At 35.9% G+C, this 13,382-nt stretch overlaps 1 protein-coding gene across 1 annotated transcript in view; it reads left to right on the top strand.

Annotated features, from left to right (window-relative positions):
• The window catches only part of LOC131064391 (dynamin-like protein ARC5), a 163,381-nt gene that overhangs the window by 52,636 nt on the left and 97,363 nt on the right, over positions 1 to 13,382 (top strand). The window contains exons 3-6 of the mRNA XM_057998521.2: positions 1,687 to 1,809; positions 2,088 to 2,309; positions 4,216 to 4,349; positions 4,452 to 4,544. Coding sequence (XP_057854504.2) covers positions 1,687 to 1,809; positions 2,088 to 2,309; positions 4,216 to 4,349; positions 4,452 to 4,544 — 572 coding nt within the window. The remainder of the gene's footprint in view (positions 1 to 1,686; positions 1,810 to 2,087; positions 2,310 to 4,215; positions 4,350 to 4,451; positions 4,545 to 13,382) is intronic.

The raw sequence follows: 13,382 nt of genomic DNA, 5'->3' as shown, positions 1-13,382 counted from the left end.
AAGGAGGGAATAAAGGAGAATGGAAGGGATAAAGGATGTGAAGAGCCTTGCAAAGGTTCTATGGGAAATGGAGGTCAAAACTGGATTGGGAAATGTTCAATAGTGCAAGGACAGTCTGCAATTCCACAGGGATTGCAGAAAATGATAAAAACACTCCTAGACTTGGACTTTTCTAAAGATTTTGCAACTTCTAACACATGATGGGCCCATGGGGGATGAATGAGAATGACACTCAGGCATATTTTGACAAATGGGGACCGATATTTCTCAGATCGGTTATATGTGATGGGCAAAATGAGGCCTAAATGCACAAAGGAGCTAGGGCTTAAGAAATTTTTGGCAATGTTAGATTGAGTCTCAACATGCGGTACACATGAAGATGTTTGGGAAGAATCTCACTAATACAATTAATGAGGTGGATTTGCTATATATGTACTTCAAGAAGATACTTGTAAAAGTTTGGGCAAGTAGACCATTTGGTGTCAAACTTTTCAAATGGTGGGAGCAGATTAAGAAGGGGTCAAAGTGCTTGGAATTCCTGTAGCTCAAAAGTATCTCATTGGAAATTAAACATTTTTATTAAATTTTGTGTTGATCTCATTATATAAGAAAGCATACAATTTATTGTTGGGTTGGGGATGGCTGATAGCAGTCAAAGCCAACCATAATTGGAAAAAGAAGGCGAGGGAAGAAGATACAGAACTGATTTGAGGTATCAGGAAATGAGGAATCGAGTTCCTTGGATTCATTTGATTTGAACTCAGGAGAAGGGTGTCTAGGTCCCTTAAATTAACTACTTTTTTTTTATGCTTTCACTTTATTAATCCTGTTATAAGTATTTTTGAATCTGTTTTGGTGTAGGTTTTTCAATGGTATTCTTATAGGCCATTTGAATATTTTGGTTAGTAGATCAGGCTTACCACTAGCTGCATACATTGTTGGGGCACCGCCAGTTTGAAGCACAGGAGGGTGCTCTCTGTTATAAATGTGTTTCTAAAAATTGAAACTATTTGTCCTTATTTGTAGGAATTAATATTCACCAAGTTTACAAGATTGTGGCAACCTTGTGAGTCTTTCTGAGGTCTCAATAGATCTATAGGCTGTGAGATCTGTAAACACCACATAAATATGAGATAAGTATTGTAGAGGAAATTTCATTAAAATCATTACAATTGGATCAATAAAGGGAGAATGATCTTGAAAATCAAGATGTTAAAAGGAGAAAAGAAAAAAGAAAAAAAATTTGTTTTGGGTAATATAAGTAGCATTTCTCTAAAACCTCCAAAAAACAATTCATTAAGGGAGGTCCTGATAATGGTGTACAAAGGTTTGACCCTTTTTTTGGGTATGGAAATACATCTCTCTAAAGTTTCTCTATCCATCTTGTTCGTTTTCTGTTTTGTGATTTGAGCACTATTTTTCATCTTATAATTAACTATTTCATTATTCAGAACCTATGGTCAAGAGTTTTGTGATCATTGTTTTCGACTTTTGTTATTTTGTTATATTTGCATTTTAGCTTATATTCTGGTTATTTTTTTTTCATGATTTTTTCCAAGTTGAGCATTTACTGAAGTACATCATGTTTCTCTATTACAATTTGTTAAGCAGTTATAATAAACTAATTATTGTTTCTTCATATATAACGTTGGTTATGATCAAAAATATTGTTACTTGCACTTACAGGCTCAAGCACGTGCTGTAGAGGCACTTATTCGAACCAAGATGAAACATAAAGAATTTATTATATTATGCCTTGAAGATTGCAGTGATTGGAGCAATGCTACCACACGGAGAGTTGTTATGCAGGCATATTTTTGTTCATTTTCCAGATAAATATTTTAATTTTAATGTTGGCATGATCTTTGTTATGGAAGTAAGTTCAGATGATCACTGCTCTGATGAATAGATCTGTTAGTTTCTATACCAAGTTCAGTCTCAGTTAATACTAGGTTAGACTAACCAATTATCACTTAAACAGAAATACCTGTTCGAAGTTAGTCATATAATTTTGAGTGTGGTAATTTATATCTTTTGCGAACTGTACATTTTGTGCATCATGGTTGTGCTGATTGTGCTTTTTCCAGGTTGACCCTGAGATGTCTCGAACTGTGATGGTTTCAACAAAACTGGATACGAAAATTCCTCAGTTTGGGCGGTCTCTGGATGTGGAATTGTTTATTAAGCCACCAACTCCTGTTCTTGATGGAAATATCTTGGGAGAAACTCCTTTTTTCACATCAGTGCCGTCAGGAAGAGTAGGCATGAATAGGGATGCAGTTTATAGATCAAATGATGAATTCAAAGAAGTAAGTTGTAATAATAAAAATCTAAAGACAATTTTTTTAATGTGCTAATGCTTTGTTCACAATTTTGAATTTACTTCAGAAAGAATGATTGCTATATGTCTTCTTTAAAGCATGTTGTCTTGTCAGTAACCTTTAAATTGTTGATATGTGGACTTAAGCAATGATTGCATATTGCATATGCATATTATTATAGATGCTTGTTCTTTTAATTAAGAACTTAGGTGCTCGATTAGTGCACAACCTGTCTTTTTTAAAGTGTGGCAGAAGATTGCGTGTTGAGAGGTTACTTACAACTTTGCAACCTATATATATATATATACATATATATAAGTTATATATGTGTGTGCGTACAAATATACGTACATATATATATATATATATATATATATCTGTATGTATGTATGTATGTATGTATGTATATGTATATGTATACACACACACATATTCGTAGGATACATAGAACATTGTCTATTCTTATGATATAAAAATACACATACACACACACACACACACCTATACACACTGCTATAAAAATATCCATTTGGCATCCTTAGGATACTGATTAATCTGGCAGGATTCCAATTTTCTGCACTCATATTCTTAGGTTTTTTGGTCCTAGGAAAGCCCCCATGAAAAATGTGCAGATAGATCTCTTTCCTTGCAGAGCCCCAGTCTATTCTCCAACTCTTTGGAGAAACTGAGTCTAGGTGGTGTTTCTATCCTTAGAAAAGGAAGGCCTGATAATCATCATTAAGCTTGATGTCGAGTTAATTGCAAGATATTCTCTTTATAAACATAATTTTATTCATATGAGATAGCAGATCTGAAGTTTGGATTTAGATTTAGGGGGCAAGGACCTTCAGGGGAGGTCAATACCTACCTAAAGGCTGTGAGCTGATATGCAATCTGCCTAGTGCTGTTGATGGGAACAAATTATGGTTTGGAGGATATGAGGCCTAGTTCAGGGGTGGTAGGAGCATGAGCAAGGTCTAGATTTCTTTCTAAGTAGAGCTTTTATTGATGATCTCCATGCTGCTTGCAACTTAATAATTCTTTTGTTCTTGATGATGAGGGGTTGCATGGCATGCAGTAGACACTTTAATGTGTGATCATGAAAAACAATCTTTTCCAGCAGCTCAATCTGCAATAGCATAGTACTCAGGGCCAAATATTATTCAAATGGGCTAGTTTCATAAAAAACATAGTTCTCCCTTAGATGGTCCGTAGACAGTGTTTTGTTGTTATGTTAATTAATAAATGTTATGCCAACTTAGTTTTCTTTTTTTTAATCGTCTGCTATAAGGTAATGTAAGTTTTTGGAAGATTATAAACAGTTAGATCCAATGGTTGGGGTGTAATATGGTCAAGTCAAATTATTGCTGCAAAATTCATAAAACTGATAGTTCTCTTCAAGAGGAAAAAATTCTATTCTTTTCTATCATGCACAGGACACATACCCACCCCTTCACCTTGCATCTCTGTTCCCAAGAGCATCACTTTATCTCAATGCCATATTTCATTGTATCATATTTTCTTGCCACTATGAAACAGTTTGTTGTCAGATATTCTCTGAGAAGACACTGGCTGGGTTTGTATTATGTTAGATCATTTTTCTTTGACTTCTTCCAAAGTGGCTTTTAATTTTTTTATGAAAAATGACTTAACCTGTGAGATGTGCTATTTTTGATTGTTATATTCTCAGTTGATAAAAGTAAAACAAGTACATTATTGTTTCTAAAATAAAAAAACTTAAAGATGGAGTTGTTCTAGCCTGTATTAAAACTTATTTTAACTAAGTTGATAAAAGCTTCACCCCTTTGGTCCTAAGACTGCTGTTTTAGTTTTTGTATTGCCGTCAAGAAAATCAGTATCTTGATATGTATTCACTGGTTGATGCGTTGTGTAGGCAGTTGCCTCAAGAGAAGCACAGGATATAGCTGCTTTGGAGGATAAGTTAGGACGGCCTTTGTTCAAGGAAGAGCGTGCCAGAGTTGGTGTTAGCAGACTCGGGTGTTTTTTGGAAGAGCTTTTACAACGAAGGTGTGGTTTGATCTTTTATTCTATGAATAATGTTTGAAACATGTTTTTCAAAAGTTTCGTGAGTTAAACAATTAAATCTTCTGAGCTGGCATCTTACTTCAGGTACATGGATAGTGTTCCATTAATTGTTCCCCTTTTGGATAAGGAGTCACGGAATATCACAAGAAAGCTACAGCAGATAGTGCAGGAAATTGGGTGAGCATTCGGTTGTTTCATAGTTGAAAATTTGTCTACATAGGAATACCCTATGTATTTTTCATGATTATTGTTATCTTTAATGAATGCCTTGTGCTGGATTTGTTTTGTTGTTATCAGTTGGGTGGCTTGGGTAATTCATGTTGCATGGCATTTATGAATTAGACCAACGCTTGTGTCTTAAATGACAACATTGGTCCTAGAAATAACATTTCCACTGTCAAGATAGGGGATGAATTTCATGACAGGTCCTTACTGTACTAGCAAGCACTGTCGAAACATTATGATGAAAGAAAAGTGTTATTATCTATTTTCTCTGTATGTTATTCATTAGCAAAATTTGTGATTTTTTATGAATGGCAACTTGTTGGTTGGTTGTGAACACCTTTGGTGTTGTTGCCTTTGCAAATTTGGATTAGGTTTGAAGTAGAGTGGAAGTCAGTTGACAATAACCATTGATGATGACACAAGATGGAAAGTGTAATTGTCAGTGGATCAACCAAAACAAGAGCCAATTGAGACACATAAATTAAGAGAAGATCATCTTATTCAAGATTTCATTTATCTTTGGGCATTCTTGGTATAGGATAACATTAGAGGAGAGTCAGCCAAAAACAAGAAGCCTGTGATTCTGTATGGGGTAACATGGATGCAGTAGAAGAGGTTGTCAACAGACAAACCACCTTGACTCCCAGCATTGCCCTATTTATTTCTGCAGGATTGACATACCAAAAGAGATGATGAAACACAGAGACACCAGATCCTACAATGGCACCGAGAAAGGTGCTGTCAGAAAGAAGAGGAACAACTTGAAGACTGACATTGAATTCTGAAAAATTAATGCTATTGAGCCTGAACAAAAATGATAGAAGAAGATAATGTGGCCAGGGAGTGGACCAGGTAATCAGGCAATCTACTTGACTTGTGGAACAATAAGAACAAAGAAGAGGGCTGTGAGAGCTGGCCAGCTGTAAAAATTCATCAAAGTGTTTCTGGAGTTGAAGCCACAGTAAAGTCTGAAGCCAAAGCGTGAGTTGAAGTCAAAGCTAGAATGATTGGAGACCTCAGCAGACATCAGAGAGGAATATGCCTCTCACAAGGGAAGGTGTGTAGAAGTTCCTAGGTAACCATCCGTTCCCCAAGAAGAAAGTATTAACCTTGCCAGTCAAGTTAGTTTGAAGGATGTTATGAAGGAATCAGTTGCTCTTAGTGAGCCCCGTCATTTTCAGTGAAGTCTATTTTGAGAAAGAACTTCCTGTGGAAGAAGAGTGAGTAGCTTATGAGAGCAATATTCCATGCAGTGAAGAATTTCTATGAAAAAAGATTGAGCAAAAGAATCAATGGTAGAAAATTGAAACTGAACAGGGATTGAAGGTGATTGAGGCAGTGTAGAGATTTCCCAGTCTATAGGAATGATTTGAGGATTTGGACATGTCTAGCAGTGTTGGAATAGAAAAGAAACGTTGTTGACAGATTTTCATTAAGGATCCTACTGATGTAGTATCATTAAAGCCTAACAATAAAAAATAACTATTCAACCACCAATTCAAAATTTTTGAGAAGCAGAAGCCGCCATATTTACTGGTGATAGATATGAAGATCCAGTGCACCATTACAGAACATGGGTAACAATCTGGGTCATTAATGGAAAACCAAACAGACGCCACTGGTTGCCATTCACATTTGTTGCAGCAGTCCCAAATTGAGAACAATCATCAGCCAAGTTAGAAATCAATATTCTATAGCCCTTTGCATGTCCCCAAGAGCAGCAATAGAGCTCATATGCTTCCCGAAAACTCATCAAACTCTTCTAATGTGATTAGAATGCTGAAATCACCCTACTCAACACATACTAATCTCTTCTCAGGTTTGAAACCTTGCACAGAATTCCTGTTGTAACAGATAGAGGTGCTGAAAGTGCAGTGCAATAGGCTCTAAATCATCACAACTTCCCCCTTTGCTTCCCAAACTGCCAAAAATCAAGTACAATCCTTCACAAAGCTCTAAAGCCAGCTTTTGAGGGAATTTTTGCTGCGTGGTGATGGGAATGTAATATAAATTATATCAATTCATGGAAGCTGATCAATGGCTATGTATGATGTTATCATTGTCATTTAATTTTTGTTTAAAGTTATCTTGATATGTTGTTTGATTTGTCATTATAGATCAACCTCTAATCCCTCATCTACTAATGAGTCGGGTATAAATACAACGCAGAATACTTGGGGCATAGAACTTTGGTCTATGATTCATCACTTTTCTTGCTAACTTTGGTTCCGTTGCTGGGGCTCTGGTTAGGTAGTATAGAGGAGGTAAGGAAACAAAAAATTAAAATTTTGACCCAGGCAGGGAGATCAGGAAGAAAGATGAGAATTTTCTTATAACTTGTGGAACTATCTCCTTGTTGTCTACCTCATGAGATGGGGTTAGGCATCTAGGGGACGGAGAATGAAAAGGGGGGGATCCTAAAAAGAATCCTTGAAAAGATGTGACTAATTAAATTGAGATATAAAATAACTACCATGGGATGAAACAAAAGAGTAATGCAACACCAAATCATAAACAGCCATGGTGAAAGGAGATAACAAGAGATTAAGAGAGATTAGATAGGAGACTTAGTTGACACGGAAAACAGATATGGCAAGCTAGAATAATGAAGAAAGGAGACAAAGACAGAATGCAGAAAGACAAGAAAGACAACATAGAAGAATGGAGAGTGTGGATAAAAGAGGAAGTGAGCGTGCCAATATGGGTGCTACTAAGTGTGTTGATTTGGGTGTCACCTAGGAGAAGGGAAAATCTTTGAAGAAGAAGAATCGAAGACTCTGAAAAAGATGGCATCCCATCTGGAAAGAGCAGGGGAATCTTAACAAATTTGAAAGGAAGCCTAGCAAGTTATGGGGTATTAAGAAAGTTATTGGTAGATGGTTGTGGAAGCAATAAGGTTCAACACTACTGCATTTCACCAAAAACACCGTTGGTGAAACCAAACTTATCAAATATTACAATTAAACTAGATGAAAGATTTATGGATTTCCTAAGAAACACAAAGAAAATATTATCTGTTGATGAGGATTATTTGGAACAATTGGTTAATAGGATTGTGAGGAAGTTAAGAAAATAAAAGATAGGAAAAGAAAAGAAAATTTTGTTTAATTTGAGTAGGACTTGTCAAAATTAATTATTAAAATGTCATTCATAAATAAAAAGGCATCACCAAAGATGAAACGTCACTATGATAAGGCACAACCATGGACCAAGACCCATCTGCTATGACATATAAAACTAGAAGACTTTCAATTCAATAAGTGCTGCAAGAAGAGAGCAAGAATTCACAAAAACAGTTTACAACAGATTGTGAAGAGATCTTAGGAAAAGAATACTTTGAGACCAAGTTAGCAAGGGATAAAGGTAGAGAACATAAGCCTGTGGTAATAAGAATGATTAAAAGGCAAAAGAAAGTCATAGTACCCTTCCACAAAGCAAACCACGAAGTCAAGTAGACCATGGAGCTTTCAATTAAATCCCTGTTTGAGAAGGATACCACCGAAGCTATGGAGCACATCTTTATATTGGAAGCATTTTGGCAGAGAAAGGGAATTGATGAAGATAAGACCTAATTATTTGATTTTGTAGGATCTTCAAGAAAAGATGCACTAGATTGGTATAGAAAGCCCTATCCAAAACAAGACAAAGAATGGGAAGATGTTAAGAAAGAATTCTTGGTAAATTTTGGTACTCCAGAAGTACCATTTGTGAATGTATGCAAAATGTGGGACCTTGTGTAGAAGGAGGGAGAAACAATTAAAGACAATGACAAGAGATTCAAAGAAGTCTCCCACAAACTAGAACTCTTGATAGAGATTCAAAAATCTGAGTGTTTATCTCTAGACTTGACAAAAAACCAGGGCAGCATTAGATGGAAGAATCTTTGAAAGTTACTCAAATGGGGTAACCTTGGCCTTCTGCATTGAAGCACAACCATGGAGAAGAGTGGATAAAGAAAAAGAAAATGATGCACTAGAGAAAATGCAATTGGCAATTGAACAATTGATATTGCTTTAGTAGATCATGATAAGGAGACCAACACAGGTAAATAGAATGTTTGGTGTTCATGTTACTCGAGAGAGGGCCACATGAGAAACAACTATCCTAAAGCACAAGGCAAAAAAGGGCCGTTGCCTTAAGAGTAGACCTTCAGAAAATATTGTGAAGCTTCAATTAGTATTTTGTGGATTATGCAATGAATGGGATGATCACGAAATAAATGATTGTCCCTCAATGAGCTTCTGAATCAAAAATCAAGAAACAAACCATGAATCTCATTGCCTTAAAAACCATGGATATGACAAAGAAGTAGATCAAACCATGTCATATGTTAACGGACTTGTGGAACATACCCTTTACACACAAGGTTGTGGCTACATACAACCTCCTTAGAGGAATAACATAAAAGCCAATGTAGTACTAAACAATCCCCCACAAAACTACAATGAAGATAATAGGTCCTTCAATTATAGAGGAGGAAGAGGATGCAAAAGAGGAAACCGAAGAAGAGATAATACAAACTGCTTTGAATACGGTAAGCCACATTATGTGCCACAAAATGCTAGACAGATAAAAAGAAGAGTTGTGCATTTTGTGAAAATCCAAACCTTGATCTTTTCACCTGCAAGAGGGTTGAGTAGTATTTTCAGAACATCCCATCACAATTAAAGAGTGATAAACTTCAAGGGCTAAATAGAGGAGCTAGAGTGATTTGAAAAGTACTAATAAATCCACCGCAAGGAGTGAGAAGATGTCAGATACAGGAGAATTGGTCATCTGATACATCTACAACTGAGGAAAAATAAAAATACAAAGGATAGGAAAATATTTTTGTAGTAATCACCCTACAAGGGATCAATATCGCCAAAAATAAACAAGTTATCATAGGTGCTGAAGAAGATGAAGAATATGATGAAGAAGAAGAGGCAAACAATCCAACCTATTAAACAACAATGTGATAGAGTTGAAAGTACAAGAATAATAATTAATCAACAACAAAATATAGAGAGAATCTTTTTCTTAGAAGATTACCTCACTGAAACAACTTACCAAAATGGTACAACAAAAAGACCTCTTGGAGAAACTGGAACAATTTTGCAAATATTGGAATAAACAGGCTGCTTTTTAGCCACTAGTTTGGAGAATACAACAAACAAACTATGAATGGAAAATAAAGTCCTTAATAATTACAACACACATCAATCATATGAAAATCAAGCAGATAATGATAGATTTGGGTGCAAATATCAATATGATACTGCAAAAAACATGGGAAAAACTAGGAAGACCTAAATTGACTAATAACTTCTACAACAACTTGGCTGATGGCTCATCCATGTAGACCATGGGTACTTGGAAAAATGTAGAGATGAATGTTCAAGGAATGAAACTAACAATAAACTTTGAGGTATTGGCAATGAAGGAACCTTTTGACATATTTAGGGGCCTACTAGGATTACAAGAATTCATCCACTCCAATGGCATGGTTGACTCAAGAAGAGAAGAATTGTCCTTTGCAAATGATAATAAAGTAGTTTAAATACTCCTAGGAGAAAATGGGGTTAACTCTTATGTTGAGGAGATTCCCTGAAAGAAGTTGTGGAGGACATACAAAGTTGATTTAGTCCTTTTCTAAATTGCCCAAAATAGATATACGTAAGGAGCCAAATACTGAGGGGGAAATTGATTTAAAGAGTGAAGATGGCAGCACGGATAGTGAGGATGTATTGAATGCTTGGATGTAGGAAGGAGTGGAGCTCACTTCCTGGAAATCTTTTGGATCTTGAAGAGTGATTACGATACACAAAATAGTAAGGAAATGTACCACACAATATTGCAAATAGGGAAAATATATCGCAAATAGTAGACAGAGGAGGAGTAGATAGTTTGGCTCTTGTTCCCAAGGAAACAAAACAAATAAACTGGGTGAGTCTCGTTTCTTTGGTTAAGGGTTATAAATTCGCAACATCTCTACTATCCTCACTTTGCATACGCTTGCTTTCTCCGCATAATAACAAGCTTAGTTTGTGAAACCCCAATGATTAAGTTCTCCCTCTATATTTTTAGCTAATCTAAATGAAATAGCCACACCTACCCTTGTAGATATTTCGTGGAAATCCCAATCGAAGTACAATAAGTTTCCCTACAAAGAAATGGATGTAGATCCCGATGGGGCCTTTTCTAAGGTTCCCCTCGACATTATATAGACAGAGGATTTTTGAAAATATATACATACCTTGCTCATAGAAAAACATTGATACCAAGTTCGAAGGCCTCTGGCAAACCCTACTTCAACCAGGAATAGAAAACCATCTTCCACAATATAGCTATGTACATGAAAAGAACTTGGATTTTGGAAGAACTTGTCAGATTTCACATAGGAGGAGGGATGGGTTTGGAATCTGGATAATCCTGAGAAGCACACAGGAAATTTGGGGCAGGGTGAATCAGTATTTCAAATCTTTCTAAAACAAATTGCACATTACAGAAATAAAACACATAGAATAACCAGCAATACAAGAACACAAAGATTTCTCATGGAAAACCCTTTCGGGTTAAAAACAAGGCATTAAGACTTTTTATTAAACTCAAACAAATGGGCACCAACCCAAAGATACAAAGGTGAGCTTCAACTCACAAAGGGCACCAACCCTTTCAAAGCACCAACTTCTAAAAACTAAAGCACCAACTTCAACCTTTCACCAAACTTATATTCAAACTGATTGAAATTACTCAGAAGTAAATTAAAGAACACTCTGCTGCAACCTAAAACCAAAATTTCTTCAATAATCAATATGAAACTGTTGGAAGAGTATCATTGTCTTGTCCATTATTTCTCAAAAATTATTCAGAAAGAACACTCCATATACTGCATCATGGATCTGCACATATTTGTTTAGTACTCAAGAAATTTATCAGAATCACACCCTTACCCTTAGATTCTTCCTTATGTATATTCTTCCCTTTTTATATTCCCGTGTTTGGACCACTCACTTTCATACACCATAAACGCAATACCCAACACCAGCAATACTATCAACGACATATATGAAAAGCCAAAGAGAGGCCACGAATTCTGCAAAACCTTTGCCAATCACGTTTTGAAAAATGGTCCCAAAATGTATTTTCAATGTCTCCCCTGTCATACAGTGCAACACAACAAAATAAAATTCTTAATGCTCATTGGACACGAAGGCACCACCAAAACGGAATAATGCACCCACTATCTATTCTAGATGCAGCAAGAACCATATACCTCATACACTCAACAAAAACGTATATCACATACTTTTTAGATTATTGCTATTTCCTTCAAAAAATGAACACCTAACTTCCCTTGTTCCTTTAGCACATACGATACCTGATAATAAAAAAAAAACGATGCTAAGAATAGAAGCAATTTTTTTTTACAAAACAATGATTCCACTGCTTTTCACTTTTCCACAAACCCCCAACAACTATGAATTATGAATGTCAAAAAGAACGTTGATAATCTTCAGGCTGTGATTATATTTTGCTTGCCGTTACCTCCTCGACTATGCTCAAAAATAATTTCTTAAAAGAAAACAGACCAGCTGAGGAATCCGATAAAATTTCTTGACCAAAAATGCACCCGACTCATGCGAAGTTCTCTTACCATCTGCAGTTTTCAAAATGAACAACATAAAGGCAGACGTTTTTTTTAAATCACCATACACGGCAGCTATCCAAAAATGCACCCGTCATACGAAATTATTTCCCATCCACATGTTTTGATAAGTCAATATGTTCAATTGTCTCAAAAGTTAAAGATTCTAAATTAGTGTTTTTCTGTATCTGCCGCTATAAATAATACCATCAATCTGAAAGCATAAAATGAATTTTTAAGAAAAAAATAGCTCAGACCCAAAATGTTTTTTTTTATACGACATCCACAAAGAAAATTTTTGACAGGGAATCAATTTCCAAATCACCATGAACTCCACCAAAAACATCAACGACATCTCAGCAACCAAATAATTAATTGATTCCATAAGAATCGAACATTAAAAACATTCTGAAATTCTTAGAATAAGGCCATTGCCTATCACCACTACTCATTCCAATACGCTGAAATAAAGATTGCTGACTTTTCAAAAAAATGACCCAAAAGAGAATTGGGTCCCACAAAAAGAAATTAACTTTTAGAAATAATCCAAGAACTGACATGGCAGCAATTCTGATGAAACAGTTGACGCAGAGACAAGTAAGTGGCTGAGTCAGACAAGCAAGCACACAGACAGCTCAACCAAGCAACTAAGTAGCTCCGGTAGGCATACAAGCACCTTAAGAAGGCAAGCAAGCAACTCAAGCTGCTCAACCCGATAGACAAGAAGACAGCTCAACCAACATTCATAAACGAACTCAATTCAGCCTTTGATATCAATGACAAATAATCCAACAAACTTCCCCTTTGTCATTGATGGCAACTCCATCTCCAACTGCAACTTCCTGAAACCAAGAAAACAACATTTCTCAACACTTCTTCCCCTGAGATCGTGCTCCCCCTTTGACATCAATGACTGATATAAAGCTACAAGTAACCAAAAAGTTGATACAAGTCTGCAATAAAACATGCAAACCTTGAACAAGGGGCATGAAATAATACAATAGATACTCCCCTTCAGCAAAACAACCCTTCAATGATGGAGTGAAGCCACTTCTAACATCCGTCTCATCTTTTCAAATATATCTCTTGGCAAAGGTTTAGTAAACACATCTGCAATCTGATCTTTAGTAGAAACATATTCAAGTTTAACGTGCTGATTACTA

Source organism: Cryptomeria japonica, chromosome 5, assembly GCF_030272615.1.
Source record: "Cryptomeria japonica chromosome 5, Sugi_1.0, whole genome shotgun sequence".
In the NCBI taxonomy this organism is placed as follows: domain Eukaryota; kingdom Viridiplantae; phylum Streptophyta; class Pinopsida; order Cupressales; family Cupressaceae; genus Cryptomeria; species Cryptomeria japonica.
The sequence above is the reverse complement of the archived record's forward strand: the minus strand, read 5'-3'. Positions and strand labels throughout refer to the sequence as shown.